Source organism: Pseudophryne corroboree, chromosome 6, assembly GCF_028390025.1.
Source record: "Pseudophryne corroboree isolate aPseCor3 chromosome 6, aPseCor3.hap2, whole genome shotgun sequence".
Lineage (NCBI taxonomy): Eukaryota > Metazoa > Chordata > Amphibia > Anura > Myobatrachidae > Pseudophryne > Pseudophryne corroboree.
Genome location: NC_086449.1, coordinates 662,069,085 through 662,086,958, shown reverse-complemented (window position 1 = coordinate 662,086,958; position 17,874 = coordinate 662,069,085). Strand labels below are relative to the sequence as shown.

At 46.6% G+C, this 17,874-nt stretch overlaps 1 protein-coding gene across 1 annotated transcript in view; it reads right to left on the bottom strand.

Moving 5' to 3' along the window:
• Positions 1–17,874, bottom strand: part of LOC134934645 (electrogenic sodium bicarbonate cotransporter 1-like) — a 365,846-nt gene that overhangs the window by 58,616 nt on the left and 289,356 nt on the right. The window contains exons 14-16 of the mRNA XM_063930029.1: positions 17,437–17,615; positions 10,703–10,775; positions 213–281 (exon numbers count right to left, since the gene is read on the bottom strand). Coding sequence (XP_063786099.1) covers positions 213–281; positions 10,703–10,775; positions 17,437–17,615 — 321 coding nt within the window. The remainder of the gene's footprint in view (positions 1–212; positions 282–10,702; positions 10,776–17,436; positions 17,616–17,874) is intronic.

Below are 17,874 nucleotides of genomic sequence, written 5' to 3'. Positions count from 1 at the left end.
GTATTCTGCAGGGTGCAGATCCAGGCAACCTACCTGCCAAATACAGGTACCACAGGTCCGCAGCAATTCCTGGGCCCTGTGTGATGACACCACTCGCTCACGCGCCCCTGCTATTTGGAACTGACTTGTTTCATTGTTTCACAGATGCACTGCAGAAATATTAGCTATATACACACTACAGATAACAAATTTATAGAGAATTAAGTACATACCTGAATGCTTCCTAAAGCAGCCACTCCCATTTGAAGAAAGATTCCATATAACACAGGCATGGGAATATACTAAACAAAAAAACAAATACAAATAATAAAGATGTGGTGATAAAATTCTGGCAAAAACAGAAACACGTGTTGGAAGAATGTGACACATCTAACAACTGTTTCTTCCACTTATTTTAGATTTATTTAGTTTTCTTGCTAAATATAATTTCCTCATTTAGGGCCAGATGTACTAAGCCTTGAAAAGTGATACATTTCACAGTGTCAGCCAATCAGCTCCTAACTGCCATGTTACGGACTGGGTTTGAAAATGACAGTTAGGAGCTGATTGGCTGGTACTTTATCACTGTGCAAAATGTATCACTTTTCAAGGCTTAGTACATCTGGCCCTCAATGTCTCTACAAGAGCCACTTTCCCGATCTTGCTGCTCCCCATCTGCATATCCTACACTCAGCTCCTTTGGCTCCTTTTGCAGCCTCCACAACTTCATCACTGCCCTCCTCACATCATTTTATATAATTGCATCTCAGGTTGGATCCAGGGGCGGAACTCTGGGAGGCAGTGGAGTCGGCTGCCGCTGGGCTCCTGGCCTCAAGGGGGCACATCTCCTCCACTGTCTCCCACTGCCGCTCACCGCGCTGCTGCTGTCTATGAGGGGAGGAGAGCACAGCGTGCGCCTCCCCTGCCCTTCACTCTCCGGTGGCTTCAATTCAGCGCCGGTCCGTGAGCCAATCAGAGCTCGCGGACCGGCAGCTAAGGCTGCCGGTCCGCGAGCTTTGATTGGCTCATGGACCGGTGCATAACTGAAGAGGGACACAGCCGCCGGAGAGTGAGGGGCAGGAGAGGCGCACGCTGCGCTCTCCTCCCCTCACAAACAGCAGCAGCAGCGCGGTGAGCAGCACAAGGGATGGGGGGGGGGTCATGTATATCTGGCACTGGGGGCATTGCTGGCACTGTGGGGACATGTATCCCTGGCACTGGGGGTTATATCTCGCACTGTGGGGACACTGGCATTGGGGGCATAGCTGGCACTGTGGGGACATATATATCTGGCACTGGGGGGCATATCTGGCACTGTGGGGACACTGGCATTGGGGGCATAGCTGGCACTGTGGGGACATATATATCTGGCACTGGGGGGCATATCTGGCACTGTGGGGACACTGGCATTGGGGGCATAGCTGGCACTGTGGGGACATATATATCTGGCACTGGGGGGCATATCTGGCACTGTGGGGACACTGGCATTGGGGGCATAGCTTGCACTGTGGGGACATATATATCTGGCACTGGGGGGCATATCTGGCACTGGGAACACTGGCATTGGGGGCATATATATCTGGCACTAGGGGCATAGCTGGCACTGTGGGGGCATATATATCTGGCACTGGAGGCATATCTGGCACAGGGGCATAGCTGGCACTGGGGGGACACGTATATCTGGCACTGGGGGCAGAGCTGGCACTGTGTGGGGATATGTATATCTGGCACTGGGGCATATCTGGCACTGTGGGGACACTGCATTGGGGGCATAGCTGGCACTTTGGGGACATATATATCTGGCACTAGGGGCATAGCTGTCACTGTTGGGACATATATATCTGGCACTGGGGGCATATCTGGCACTGGGGGGACATGTATATCTGGCACTGGGGGGACATGTGTATCTGGCCATGTGAGGCATATATGTATCTGGCACTGTGAGGCATATATGTATCTGGCACTGTGGGGCATATATGTATCTGGCACTTTGGAGCATATATGTATCTGGCACTGTGGGGACATATGTTTCTGGCAGTGTGGAGGCACCCATTTTTTGACATTTTTATATGTATGTGGCACTGTACAGGGGCATTATGGGTGGTCTTCAGGTTGCCAACTGTCGGGATCCCGGCGCACAGTATACCGGTGCCGGAATCCCGACAGCCGGCATACCGACAGTTTTTCTCCCTCGTGGGGGTCCACGACCCCCCTGGAGGGAGAATAAATAACGTGGCGCGCGTAGCGAGCCCGCAAGGGGCTCATTTGCGCTCGCCACGCTGTCGGTATGCCGGCGGTCAGGTTTCCGGCGCCGGTATGCTGGTCGCCTGGAGCCCGGCCGCCGGCATACCATACCTCACCCGGGCATTATATGTATTTGGCACTGTACAACATGACTAAAAACAGAGTTATGACACAAGGTCAAACTCCTACAAACGTCATAACGAAAGGTGTGCGCACAAAATGGGGTGTGGCTTTGTGAAAACTAGACCATGCCCCCATTTTTGCACACGCGCCTTCGGCGCGCGCATGATACTGGCTCTTGCCCTTGACTACAGATCTTTTCTGGCTCTTTGCATCTGACTGGTTGGCCACCCCTGTCCTAGTATATACAGAGAGCTGGCTGTGGCTACAGCTAGGGGGAGCTCCAGAACGCAGCTCCTGCCAGGCCCTTCCAGATGAGCTGGCCAAGTGATGCTCTCTGTTCTTTCGTTGGGCTGATAGCAGCAGGTAGGCACTGGCAGCACTTGCCTCAAGCTGCACTGTGGGGGTGTGTGTAGTTGGAAAGGGGAGGGGTGCTGGGGGGTCTTTAATGAATGTTGGCAGTACTGTGTTTTATGTGTGCATGTTTAAGCGAGGTGTGTGTGTGTGTGTGTGTGTGTGTGTGTGTGTGTGTGTAAGTGAAGGAAGCATGTTTTTGTGTGTGTGTGTGTGTGTGTGTGTGTTTTTAAGTGAAAGAGGCATGTGTACGTGTAAGGGAGACGTGTGTGTATGTGTATGTGTAAGAGAGGCATGTGTGTGTGTAAGTGAAAGAGGCATGTTTGTGTGTTTAAGTGAAGGAAGTGTGTGTGTGTGTGTGTGTGTGTGTGAGTTTAAATGAAGGAGGCGTATGTGTGTGTGATTTCAAGTGAAGGAAGCATGTGTAAGTGAGAGGCGTGTGTGTGAGAGGTGTGTGTGTAAGTGAGAGGTGTGTGTGTAAGTGAGAGGTGTGTGTGTAAGTGAGGATTGTGTGTGTTTAAGCCAGGCATGTCCAACCTGCGGCCCTCCAGCTGTTGAGAAACTACACATCCCAGCATGCCCTGACACAGCTTTAGTATTCTCTGACAGCAAAACAATGTCAGGGCATGCTGGGATATGTAGTTTCACAACAGCTGGAGGGCCGCAGGTTGGACATGCCTGGTTTAAGCGAAGGAGGCATGTGTGTGTTTAAGCTAAGGAGGCGTGTGTAAGTAAGAGGTGTGAGTGTAAGTGAGAGGTGTGTGTGTTTAAGTGAAAGAGGCGTTTGTGTGTTGTATGTATATATATATATATATATATATATATATTTTAGTGATGAGCGGATTCGGTTTTACTCGGTTCTCAAAACGGCATCTTATTGGCTCACGGATGTCACGTGTTTTGGATAGCCAATAAGATGCCGTTTTGAGAACCGAGTAAAACCGAGTAAAACCGAGTAAAACCGAACCTCGCTCATCACTAATATATTTACTGTATATCGGCACACCACTGCGCCAAAGCATCTACATTGTGACACACTGTTGGGTGAGGGAGTACTGTAGGTGTGCTATAAAGGTATGCTGGTGTCTATTTTATTGTGATGACTGACTTGGAGTGCCGTCCACTTTGTATGTGTATCTATATTACTATTTGGAAAGGCACCTGAGCACGCTACTACTGTTCAACATGAGTGCCGGATAGCTACATATGAAGGGTGTGTATGTATACAGTATGTAGAGGGGGCACCAACATTTATCATGCCTCCGGGCGACTGGGGCGAACTGACGCCACTGGTTGGATCTGTACCTTTAAATGACACTTTTCAGATTCTTTGGTTTAGTCCCTGTGTTTTTTTTTAGTAATTTTACCCTCACACTTCTCCACAGATTTTTCACTAATGCAATCTCGCTAAAATACATTATTTTCTTACACTGGTAACCAATGTGAACTTGACTAAATTGTACATCATGTTAACACTATTACAACCAGGGCCGGTGCTAGGTTTCTTAACACCCTAGGCAAAGCTACAAAAAACCGCCCCTGCTCCCCCAAAAAATACCCCCCTCTCCCCCGCCCAGTCACTCACATACACAATTGACTACTTAAAATATTATTATATTAATTTTTAGATTTATGAACATAAAAATATAATAACACTATAATATGTATTACAATGCAGGACCACCATGTACTGTAATGCTAAAAGCATTTTAGTAACCACCAGACAACACAAAGAGCATATAAGTCAATGCCAGACAATAAGGAGTCAATTTAAGTGAACACGAGACATCACGGAGAACATTTCTTTGACCGCCATAAAACACTGACTGCCTTTTAGTGGCTGCCCCACAATACTAAGAGCATTTTTGTGACCACTGCACAATAAGGAGATCATTTTTGGGACCACCAAGCAATATGAAGAGAATTTTAGTCACCATCAGATATTAAGACCATTACTGTGACAGCCATACAATATTAACAGCATTTAATTGTCTGTACCTCAATACTAAGAGCATTATTTTGACCACCAGGCAATACGGAGAGCATTTTTGTGACAGCCAGACAATACAGAGAGCATTTTTATGACCGCCAGACAGTACGGAGAGCATTTTCATTACCGCCCGACAGTACGGAGAGCATTTTCATGACCGCCAGACAGTACGGAGAGCATTTTTATGACTGCCAGACAGTGCAGAGAGCATTTTTATGACCGCCAGACAGTGCGGAGAGCATTTTTATGACCACCAGACAGTACGGAGAGCATTTTTATAACCGCCACAGTACGGAGAGCATTTTTATAACCGCCAGACAGTACGGCGAGCATGTTTATGACCGCCAGACAGTACGGAGAGCAATTTTGTGATCATTGAAAATCTTACCTCATCATTAAATAACCTTCCTAAAAATTCATTAACTGCTTCAGCAACAACCTCATTCAACATAATTAGCCAATAATAATCATTAACTCCCTCATACCCACCATACCCCTACATTATTAATTACATTTATTTTCCATAACGCTCAATTTGCTCTATGTAATCTAAAGTACCAATTCCTAACCTTAATAAAAATATTAAGCCAACCATACAGCATTAACCCATTACACTATAATAAACCCACATAGCTTACCCCTTATACTTATTAATAGCCACACCATCTCTCCCCTGCGTATCTCTATCACATCATCTCCCCACTGCGTCTCTTTACCAAACCATCTCTCCCCTGCGTCTCTCTACCACATCATCTCTCCCCTGCGTTTCTCTACCACATCATCTCTCCCCTGCGTCTCTCTACCACATCATCTCTCCCCTGCGTCTCTCTACCACACCATCTCTCCCCTGAGTCTCTCTACCACACCATCTCTCCCCTGCGTCTCTCTACCACATCATCTCTCCCCTGCGTCTCTCTACCACATCATCTCTCCCCTGCGTCTCTCTACCACACCATCTCTCCCCTGCGTCTCTCTACCACACCATCTCTCCCCTGCGTCTCTCTACCACACCATCTCTCCCCTGCGTCTCTTTACCACACCATCTGTCCCCTGCGTTTCTCTACCACATCATCTCTCCCCTGCGTCTCTCTACCACACCATCTCTCCCCTGCGTCTATCTACCACACCATCTCTCCCCTGCGTCTCTCTACCACATCATCTCTCCCCTGCGTTTCTCTACCACATCATCTCTCCCCTGCGTCTCTCTACCACACCATCTCTCCCCTGCGTCTCTCTACCACACCATTTCTCCCCTGCGTCTCTCTACCACATCATCTCCCCACTGCGTCTCTCTACCACACTATCTCTCCTCTGCGTCTCAGCCACATCATCCCCCCCGCATCTCTAAGCCACACCATCCCCCCGCATCTCTAAGCCACACCATCCCCCCCGCATCTCTAAGCCACCATCATCTCCCCCTACATCTCTCAGCCACACCATCATCTCGCCCCTGCATCCTCAGCTGCACCCCTCCCCCTGCATCTCTCAGCCTACCGCAACTTGTGTCTCTCAGCATGTATGTATGCATGCATGTAAGCCAAGAGACACAGTAACATAGTTCCCAAACAGAACATACATAGAACACACCAGCTGCACACATAGAACATGCATGTAACCAAGAGCAAACAGTTACATAGGTCCACATAGACCATACATAGCATATATCCACTGCACACTGTGAAAATACATGTGCTACATTAAACCCATACCCATACAGAACATGTGTTACATTGTACATGGAACATACATGCATTGCTAAGCAAATAAAATATGTATGGAAGCTGCATGTACGGGGCTCACATGGCAAGCTTTGCCAGGATCTAAGGTCACCATGGCAACCAAACAGCTCCCCAGTCCGCCCGCTGAGCCGCTTACCATCAGATGGTCCGCAGTGTTTACAGCAGGGGAGTCTCTGCTGAGCTCTCCCCGCCGCGTCCCAGACATCACATGGACCGGGGGTAGCGGAGTACAGGTGGCACTGGCACTGCAGGCGGGTAGCTGCGTGGAGCGCATAGCAGGAGACCTGGATCCTCTTGCGCAGGGACAGGAAGCGTGACTGCACGGCGTCAGCGTCACGCTCCCAGCCGCCCTGCCTGACTACTAGTAACGCCGCCGAGCACTGTGGAATTAGCTCGGCGGTGCAGTTACATTTGTAATCGCCGGGAGGTGGGGGGAGGAGGAGAGGGAGGGAGGGGAGAGAGCGAGTAACATCATGACGCGGGGGGGAGGGGAGCGGGTGATATGCGGGAGCTCAATCAAGGAGTGGAGTGCTGGACTGGTATAGCTTTGCCGGGTGCTGTTGCAGAGGAGAGGGGGCGGCAGTATTGCAGAGACAGAGGCAGGATGATAACAAAAGCATTCTGTCTCTCATTCACTGTGCGGTGCCGCCCTCCAGTGGTCGCCGCCCATAGGCAGCTGCCTAAAGCTGCCTAGTGGTGGCGCCGGCCCTGATTACAACCCTTAGACCACCAACCTCTCCAGACTCACCTCATAAAAATCCATTAAGAATGTTGCTGCCAAGTTTATTCACCTTTCTAACCGCATATGGAGGTCTGTTCATGAAGGTGAGCAGTAAAGAATAGTTACTTATCACTATAGATCGCATTAGTTGGATGCAATCTATAAGTTGGTTAAGTAGCTATTTATGTAACGTCACCTCTTTGCTTTTACTTACTTTTTTTTTCAATACTCTGCGCATGAGCCGGCGTCTTCCGTCCCATGTGATTATGATTGCGCATATGCTGGGTCATCTCCATGGCTGGGGTAGGGGCAGTGCGAGGGGGCAGCAGGCAGTAAGGATGAGGAGACCCACCCAGCATATGCATATGTTCAGCGGTGGTGGGGTTGTGGGCAAGCGGGCAGTTAGGGGGCGGGAGCAGAGCGAGGGGGCACTGTGGCAGCAGACCAGCAAGTCAGGAGCATATACCCTGGCCTCCTCTAATTAGCTGCTGTCTCAGAAGTGGGCCGGGAAAAGTCAGGAAACAGACATCTTCACTGCTCTTCTCTCCTAACAAGCCTCCATATGTCATCCTGAGATGGCGAATAGATTTCTGTGAAGGGAAACAGAAAGCTGAGCTTTCCGTTATTTCATGAATTGCACTCACCTTCCAAAAGGAACGATTCAAGAACTTCTCCACCTGCTTTGTGAATAGCACAAAGCAGAGAAAAGCCCTAGTTTGGTCTTTTCTCTTCTTTATGAGTATACCCCATGCTCTGCTGTTACTCTGGAGATGTAGTAAACCTTGGAGAGAGAGAAACTGGACCATAACCTTCTGTCATTTTTTTAAACACAGCCTATAAAATGACAGAATCTGATTGGTTGATGCTTTATCTCTCTCGAAGGTGTGATAATTTTCCACCTCTGGCAGATCTTATCCTTAACATGAAAATGTCTGCTCCACTGTAGGCAACAATATCATTACATAGTCTCCCTAGGGGCGCAGCAAGGGGGGAAGACGGGGCACGAGCAACGGGTGATGCAGGGAGGGGGAGTTACCAGTGGAGGCAGAATTGCAGCCGCAAACCTGGGGAGCAGGAATAGGCTCTTTGGCCCCTGTCTTCCCTTTCTACATGGCCTGCTCACTAAAAGCAGCAGCCTGCTGCTTTCTGCTTCCTGAACTGTGTGTGGCTATAACTGGGGGAATAGATAAGATCTCCAAAAGGTAAATGACGGTATAGGGTAGGGGTGGATGGTGGGCATATAGGGGGTAATTCCAAGTTGATCGCAGCAGGAATTTTTTTAGCAGTTGGGCAAAACCATGGCCCTCATTCCGAGTTGTTCGCTAGTTATTTTTCTTTGCATCGGTGCGATTTTCCGCTAACTGTGCATGCGCAATGTTCGCACTGCGGCTGCGTCAAGTAAATTTGCTAAGAAGTTTGGTATTTTACTCACGGCATTATGAGGTTTTTTTCTTCGTTCTGGTGATCGGAGTGTGATGATTGACAGGAAGTGGGTGTTTCTGGGCGGAAACTGACCGTTTTATGGGTGTGTGTGAAAAAACTCTGCCGTTTCTGGGAAAAACGCGGGAGTGGCTGGAGAAATGGGGGAGTGTCTGGGCGAACGCTGGGTGTGTTTGTGACGTCAAACCAGGAACGAAACTGACTGAACTGATCGCAGTGGCAGAGTAAGTGTCGAGCTACTCAGAAACTGCAAAGAAATTTCTATTCGCAATTTTGAGAATCTTTCGTTCGCAATTCTGCTAAGCTAAGATTCACTCCCAGTAGGCGGCGGCTTAGCGTTCGCAATGCTGCTAAAAGCAGCTTGCGAGCGAACAACTCGGAATGAGGGCCCATGTGCACTGCAGGGGAGGCAGATATAACATGTGCAGAGAGAGTTAGATTTGGGTGGGGTGTGTTCAATCTGCAGTCTAATTTGCAGTGTAAAAATAAAGCAGCCAGTATTTACCCTGCACAGAAATAAAATAACCCACCCAAATCTAACTCTTTCTGCACGTTATATCTGCCTCCCCTGCAATGCACATGGTTTTGCCCAACTGCTAAAAAATTTCCTGCTGCGATCAACTTGGAATTACCCCCATAGTTTGTGTTAGCTAATATTAAGAATAAAGTGGTAAGGGTTTAATACTTTAATACAGTAAACTAAGGTGAAGGGTTTTTTTATGCGATTGAGGGAGTTCATTTGGAGGTTAATTTACATGCATGGCATTTTTTGTTGAATTTGGGACTAATTTATAAAGAATGTTATTACGTTTATTATCGTAAAGGGATTCATTATATTAATTACATTGAATGGAGTGGGTACAATGATCCTGAAGTAGTTAATAGTTTTTGAGGAAGGTTTAATTATTATTTATTTATTTATTTATTACCAGTTATTTATATAGCGCACACATATTCCGCAGCAGTTTACAGAGATTTAATTATTGATGAAGGAATAATATTGCAAGGCAACAAATGGTGCTCTTGGTATTATATGACCATCACTGATGCTTTCTGTATTATTTAATGGTCACAGTAATGTCTCTATATCACCCACTGTGAAGTTCACCATATTATACATTATGGCCCATATTTATCAAGCCTTGGAGAGTGATAAGTAGCGCTGTGATAAAGTGCCAGCCAATCAGCTCCCAACTGTAATTTTGTAAACACAGCGTGTAACATGACAGTTAGGAGCTGATTGTCTTGCACATTATTACCGTGCTATTTATCACTCTCCAAGGCTTGATAAATCTGGCCATATATATTATATGGTGATCATGGTGATGTTCCCTGTAATATACAATGGTCCCTGATGCTGTCTGTATTATATGGTGATCACTGATGCTGTCTGCATTATATGACGGTCACTAATGCAGTCTGTATTATTTGGTGGTCACACTGGTACTTCTCTAACACTCATCTGCAGGGCATTGATAATCTCAGAAAGGCTTTTCCTAACACTTAATCGTCTTGTTTCTTCAGCAATGATTTTTCTAACCATGACATTTTAACCAGCCTGTTCCATATGCAGCTTGCATCTTTCTTGTTCCATTTTCCCTTTAGACTGTAATATAAACCTCCCTCTCGGTCTGTATACATTGGACTAATTTTATAACACTCCATAAAATGCTATTCCTTTATCAATTCAGCATTGTGTAATAATATAATCACTATACAAAATTGTGACTGGTATAAAGATAATGGGGGTATATTTACTAAAGTGCAGTTTTATATAAGTGGAAATGCTGCCCTTAGCATCAGATTCTATATATTATATTTTAGAAGGTGTTAGATAAATAAGTAGCATATGATTGGTTGCTATGGGCAACATCTCCACTTCTGTAAACCTACACTTTAGTAAATATACTCCAATGACTCTCTTTTCCAACTGTACGTATAAAGGAACTAATATCTGGGAGAAGGACTGTGGGGAGGGATTAAGTGAAGCAGCCAGAAATGGGATTATCTCCATCCTGACACTGCCCGTGGTAAGCCTAGATGGTGGCCACATAGCATTCTGCAACCCAATATATTGACTGGCGCCTCTCAAATAATTCTACTGTACAGAAATACCTTAAGAACTGGTGATAGAAACACAGACGCTCCAGTCAGGATGAAAACTGCTAGGCCAGTTACTCTTTGCTCCCTGCAAACAAACAAATATACTTATAATAGATAAAAATGATAAAATAGACAATTTTAGACATGTTTCAACAACCTTTTTATGCCTAGGGTGCTTTCCAACACTCCTTTGTGTGAAAAAGTGGGTATTCCTTTCGGTTCTAGTCAGGATGTCAAAATGTTGATATGCTCTGAATGACGACATTCAGTATGTCAACAATAAGAATTTTTAAATGTCATCATTGTGAATGCCGACAGTCACAATGTCGACATTCAATTATGGTTAGGGTAAGGGATAGGCTACAGTAAGGGATATGCTACCATTTGTGTTATGTTGCAATTTGGTGTCAGGGTTAGTTTTATGCCAAAATATCACTGTCGACATATCGTGCCACACCTGTACTTTTAGAGCATGCAGCATCACATTACACAACACAACACAGAATATGATGCAGCTCCAGTCACTAATGATGGAGGTGAATATCTTGTGTGTTTCACTCTGCGACACAGGCTGGTACTTGCTCAAATCAATGTATTGGTCCATCACAGGGGCATGTAAAAGAGGGGTTAATCTATACAAGGAAAAACAAGACAAATTCCCCCAACGCACCGCAATGGGCCAGCAAAAGAGACATACTGTACATCCTAAAATGCAGAAGACTCAGCTACATACATTTGCAGACATATGGCAAGCCACCGGCCACGTTAAGATGTTTCTTCCCCGGTATTCCAATACAGGTTGAGTATCCCATATCCAAATATTCCGAAATACGGAATATTCCGAAATACAGACTTTTTTGAGTGAGAGTGAGATAGTGAAACCTTTGTTTTTTGATGGCTCAATGTACACAAACTTTGTTTAATACACAAAGTTATTAAAAATATTGTATTAAATGACCTTCAGGCTGTGTGTATAAGGTGTATATGAAACATAAATGAATTGTGTGAATGTAGGCACACTTTGTTTAATGCACAAAGTTATAAAAAATATTGTCTAAAATGACCTTCAGGCTGTGTGTATAAGGTGTATATGAAACATAAATGCATTCTGTGCTTAGACTTATAAATACGGAAAAATCCGATATCCAAAATACCTCTGGTCCCAAGCATTTTGGATAAGGGATACTCAACCTGTACTACATGATAATAGCACCACTTTGTGTTATATAGTAATGCATTTCTAAATTGAGAACCAACTCACCTGGAGATACCCTAGGATCCTGCAATATGACACAACAAGGATCAGCATACACTACAGGTACTGATCCCAAATATGCCTCTCAGAACAGTGATACACTATAGTAGTGACCTAGTTTATTTTATGAACCATAGCAGTGTCTCCACTTCATATTATCTCACATAACAGTACCCCAATTCATAATATGTAATATTATAATGCCGTCAGTTCATTTTATACCGCATTACAATGAGCAGGTAGAAGGACATACCTAGATATATTGTAGGCCTCAAGGCAAAAGTTTGTAAGGGCCCCTATGTTCCATTAAATGATGAACAAATAAGATTTTAAACCTACCGGTAAATCTTTTTCTCCTAGTCCGTAGAGGATGCTGGGGACTCCGTAAGGACCATGGGGTATAGACGGGCTCCGCAGGAGACATGGGCACTTTAAGACCTTTTAATGGGCGTGAACTGGCTCCTTCCTCTATGCCCCTCCTCCAGACCTCAGTTATAGGAACTGTGCCCAGAGGAGACGGACATTTCGAGGAAAGTATTTTGTTAATTAAGGGTGAGATACATACCAGCTCACACCACAACACACCGTACAACCTGGAATATAACTAAACCAGTTAACAGTATGAACAAATAAGATCAGCAACAGGTTGATCTGAACTGCAACACAACCCTTGTGTAGACTTATCAATAACTATGTACAAGTACTGCGGATTTATTCCGCACTGGGACGGGCGCCCAGCATCCTCTACGGACTAGGAGAAAAAGATTTACCGGTAGGTTTAAAATCTTATTTTCTCTTACGTCCTAGAGGATGCTGGGGACTCTGTAAGGACCATGGGGTTTATACCAAAGCTCCAGACCAGGCGGGAGAGTGCGAATGACTCTGCAGCACCGATTGAGCAAAAAGGAGGTCCTCATCAGCCAGGGTATCAAACTTATAGAATTTTGCAAAAGTGTTTGAACCTGACCAAGTAGCTGCTCGGCAAAGCTGTAACACCGAGACGCCTCGGGCAGCCGTCCAAGAAGAGCCCACCTTCCTAGTGGAATGGGCCTTTACCGATTTTGGTAATGGCAATCCAGCCGTAGAATGAGCCTGCTGAATCGTGTTACAGATCCAGCGTGCGATAGTCTGCTTGGAAGCAGGAGCGCCAACCTTGTTGGCTGCATATAGGACAAACAGAGCCTCCATTTTCCTAATACGAGCCGTTCTGGCTACATAGATTTTTAAAGCCCTGACTACATCAAGGTACTTGGAATCCTCCAAGACATCCGTAGCCACCAGCACTACAATAGGTTGGTTCATGTGAAACGACGAAACCACCTTAGGTAGAAATTGTGGACGAGTTCTCAATTCCGCTCTATCCATATGGAAAATCAGATAGAGGCTCTTGTAAGACAAGGCCGCCAATCTGACACCCTCCTTGCAGATGCCAAGGCCAATAACATGACCACTTTCCAAGTGAGAAATTTTAACTCAACCGTTTGAAGTGGTTCAAACCAATGTGATTTAAGGAACTGTAACACCACGTTAAGGTCCCACGGTGCCACAAAAGGAGGTTGGATGTGCAGTACTCCCTTCACAAAAGTCTGCACTTCTGGAAGAGAGGCCAATTCCTTCTGAAAAAATATTGATAAGGCCGAAATCTGCACCTTAATGGAGCCTAACTTTAGGCCCGTATCCAGCCCCGCCTGTAGAAAATGGAGAAAACGACCCAGCTGAAAAACCTCCGTAGGAGCATTCTTGGATTCACACCAAGACACATACTTTCTCCAGATACAGTGATAATGCTTCGCTGTTACCTACTTCCTAGCTTTATGCAGAGTAGGGATGACCTCCCCTGGAATACCTTTCCTAGCTAGGATTTGGTATTCAACTGCCATGCCTTCAAACGTAACCGCGGTAAGTCTTGGAACACACACGGCCCCTGTTGTAACAGGTCCTCTCTTAGAGGAAGAGGCCAAGGATCTTCTGTGAGCATTTCCTGAAGATCTGGACACCAGGCCCTTCGAGGCCAGTCTGGAACAATGAGTATCGTTTGAACTCTTGTTCGTCTTATGATCCGCAATATCTTTGGGATGAGTGGAAGTGGAGGGAACACATAGACCGACTGATACACCCACGGTCCCTCGACCTGGAACAATACGTCTGAAGCTTTTTGTTGAGGCGTGATGCTATCATGTCTATTTGAGGGAGTCCCCAGCCGTTTGTCACTTCTGCAAAGACCTCTTGATGAAGCCCCCACTCTCCTGGATGGAGATCGTGTCTGCTGAGGAAGTCTGCTTCCCAGTTGTCCACTCCCGGGATGAAAACAACTGACAGAGCGTTTACATGTGCCACGGCTGTGATGTTGTCTGACTGGATCAGTACAGGTAGGTTGCGAAGAAGATGCTCCACCTGTCTCAGGCCGTTTGTATATGGCCCTCAATTCCAGCACATTTATGAGCAGACAAGCCTCCTGGCTTGACCATATTCCCTGAAAATGTTTTCCTTGTGTGACCGCTCCCCAGCCTCGGAGGCTCGCGTCCGTGGTTACCAGAACCCAATCCTGGATTCCGAACCTGCGACCCTCTAGGAGGTGAGCACTGTGAAGCCACCACAGGAGAGATATCCTGGCCCTGGGGGACAGGCTTTTCATCCGATGCATTTGGAGATGGGACCCTGACCATTTGTCCAGTAGGTCCCACTGAAAAGTTCTTGCATAGAACCTGCCAAACGGAATGGCCTCGTAGGCTGCCAGCATCTTTCCCAACACTCGAGTGCATTGATGAATCGACACTCTTTTTGGTTTCAGCAGATCCCTGACCATGTTCTGGAGTTCCAGAGCTTTTTCCAATGGGAGAAAAACCCTTTGTCGTTCCGTGTCCAGAATCATGCCCAAAAACGACAGTCGAGTTGTCGGCATCAACTGCGACTTTGGCAAATTTAATAGCCAACCGTGTTGTTGTAGTACCCTCAGAGAGAGTGCCACGCTTTTCAGTAACTGGTCTCTTGATCTCGCCTTTATCAGGAGATCGTCCAAGTACGGGATAATTGTGACACCTTGCTTGCGCAGGAGCACCATTACCTTGGTGAAAATCCTCGGGGCCATGGAAAGCCCAAACGGCAACGTCTGAAATTGGAAATGACAATCCTGCACAGCGAATCTCAGGAACGCCTGAGATATATGGGGACATGAAGGTATGCATCCTTTATGTCTAGTGACACTATAAAATCCCCCCCCCCCCCCCCCCCCCCGTCCAGACTGGAAATCACTGCCCGGAGAGACTCCACCTTGAATTTGAATCTTTTCAAATACAGGTTTAGGGATTTTAGGTTCAGAATTGGTCTGACCGAGCCGTCTGGCTTCGGGACCACAAATAGAGTTGAATAAAACCCCTTTCCCTGTTGCAACAGGGGAGCCATGATAATCACTTGCTGTTGACACAGCTTTTGTATTGCAGCTGAAACTATTTCTCTCTCTGGGAGAGAAGCTGGTAAGGCCGATTTGAAAAATCGTGTGGAGGCACGTCTTTGAACTCCAGTCTGTATCCTTGGGTTACAATTTCTAGCACCCAAGGATCCAAGTTCGAATGAATCCAGACTTGGCTGAAGAGCTGAAGACGTGCCCCCACTGGTGCGGACTCCCGCAGCGGAACCCCAGCGTCATGCGGTGGATTTGGTAGAGGCCGGAGAGGACTTCTGCTCCTGGGAACTAGCTGCAGCTGGTGTTCTTTTCCCTCTACCCTTGCCTCTGGCGAGGAAGGATGATCCACGTCCCTTTCTGAATTTATGAGACCGAAAGGACTGCATCTGGTATGGAGGCGTTTTCTTTTGCTGTGGGGGAACAAAAGGCAAAAAAGAAGACTTACCCGTGGTAGCTGTGGAAACCAGGTCCGCGAGGCCGTCCCCAAACAAAAGTTCACCCTTGTAAGGCAAGGCCTCCATAAGTCTCTTTGAGTCAGCATCCCCAGTCCATTGACGGGTCCACAACGCCCTCCTAACTGAAATTGCCCTCGATCCCAAGAGGCCAATATCTCTCGCAGCCTCCCTTGGGTATAACGCTGTATCCTTGATGTGACCCAATGTCAACAATACACTTTCCCTGTCGAGGGTGTCCATGTCAGATGACAAGTTATCTGCCCATCCTGCAATCGCGCTACTCACCCATGCCGACGCTGCCGCTGGTCTGAGCAGGGTTCCCGTAGTCGCATAAATCGATTTCAAGGTAGTTTCCTGCCTGCGATCCGCCGGATCCTTTAGTGTCGCCGTGTCCGGAGACGGTAGGGCGACCTTTTTGGATAAACACGTCAAAGCCTTATCTACCGTGGGTGATGATTCCCACCGTAACCTGTCCTGTGAGGGGAAAGGATACGCCATAACAATTCTCTTAGGAATCTGCAGTCTTTTGTCTGGAGTTTCCCAAGCTTTTTCAAATAGAGCGTTCAGCTCATGGGATGGCGCGCTTCGATCCCACTAATTTTTATACTGGCGGGGGTCTGTATATACTGCCCACGCAGTATCTATGCGTGCCAGTGAACTTTTATGAGGTAATTATTGCTGCCCAGGGCACCCCCCCTGCGCCCTGCACCCTTGCTGTGCATCGTGTGTGTGTGTGGGAGCAATGGCGCGCAGCACGACCGCTGCGCGGTACCTCACGAAGATCTGAAGTCTTCTGCCGCCTTTGAAGTCTTCTTGCTTCTCATTCTCACCCGGCTTCTATCTTCCGGCTCTGTGAGGAAGACGGCGGCGCGGCTCTGAGACGAACAGCTAGGCGTACCAAGTGTTCCGACCCTCTGGAGCTAATGGTGTCCAGTAGCCTAAGAAGCAGAGCCTATCAGTAAAGTAGGTCTGCTTCTCTCTCCTCAGTCCCACGAAGCAGGGAGCCTGTTTCCAGCAGTGCTCCCTGAAAATAAAAAACCTAACAAAGTCTTTTTCCAGAGAAACTCAGTAGAGCTCATCTAGTGTGCGACCAGTCTCCTCTGTGCACAGAATCTAACTGGGGTCTGGAGGAGGGGCATAGAGGGAGGAGCCAGTTCACGCCCATTAAAAGGTCTTAAAGTGCCCATGTCTCCTGCGGAGCCCGTCTATACCCCATGGTCCTTACGGAGTCCCCAGCATCCTCTAGGACGTAAGAGAAATGTATATAACACATGTAACTGTGACAGGGAATGTGGGCCCCTCTCAGCTCTGGGCCCCATAGCAGCTGCACTGCCTGCACCTATGGTAGCTGATGGTCAGATTCACTCAGGCAGTATAATTGGTGGCTGTAGTCCTAATTCATTATTGAAGGGTCGGTGGAAGGAAATTGTCAAATTTTACTTGCATAAAGTGTGCAGTGTGTATGGCCCTGAAGCAAAGGGACACTGTTTTAAAATACAGTACCTGCTTATTGCACTGTAATGACCCCCATTGTGTTACAAAAAAATATATGGTTTGCTTTATATACCAGTAAGAATAATTAAGAATAATTTAACAAAAACTACTAATGTTGAGTTTATTAGTTTCAGTTTACCTGATGCCCAAAAATTTTGGCTGTTCTCCTGGAGCAGACACAGTAGTTTCCATTTTTAGGCTGTTCATATGTGCAAGTGAAATGACTGTGGCAGAGACATACCAAGGTAGACCCATAAATGACATCACAATGATTAATAATGTTATGCAGAAAAAATCCAAATGAAGTCCTGCACCTTTCTGTAAAATAAACATTTCCACACATTACATGCATAGTTAGTTCTTATTTGGCTATTCAAGAAGGTTCTAACACAGTTTAGGATTAGGGGGGTTAGTCACAGTTGTTAGCAAACAATAAAAGTTAACAATTGAGCAAATCTATGTTGCACTGTAGGTGGGCAGCTGTAATATGGGGGTAATTCTGAGTTGATCGCAGCAGGAACTTTGTTAGCAATTGGGCAAAACAATGGCCCTCATTCCGAGTTGTTCGCTCGCAAGC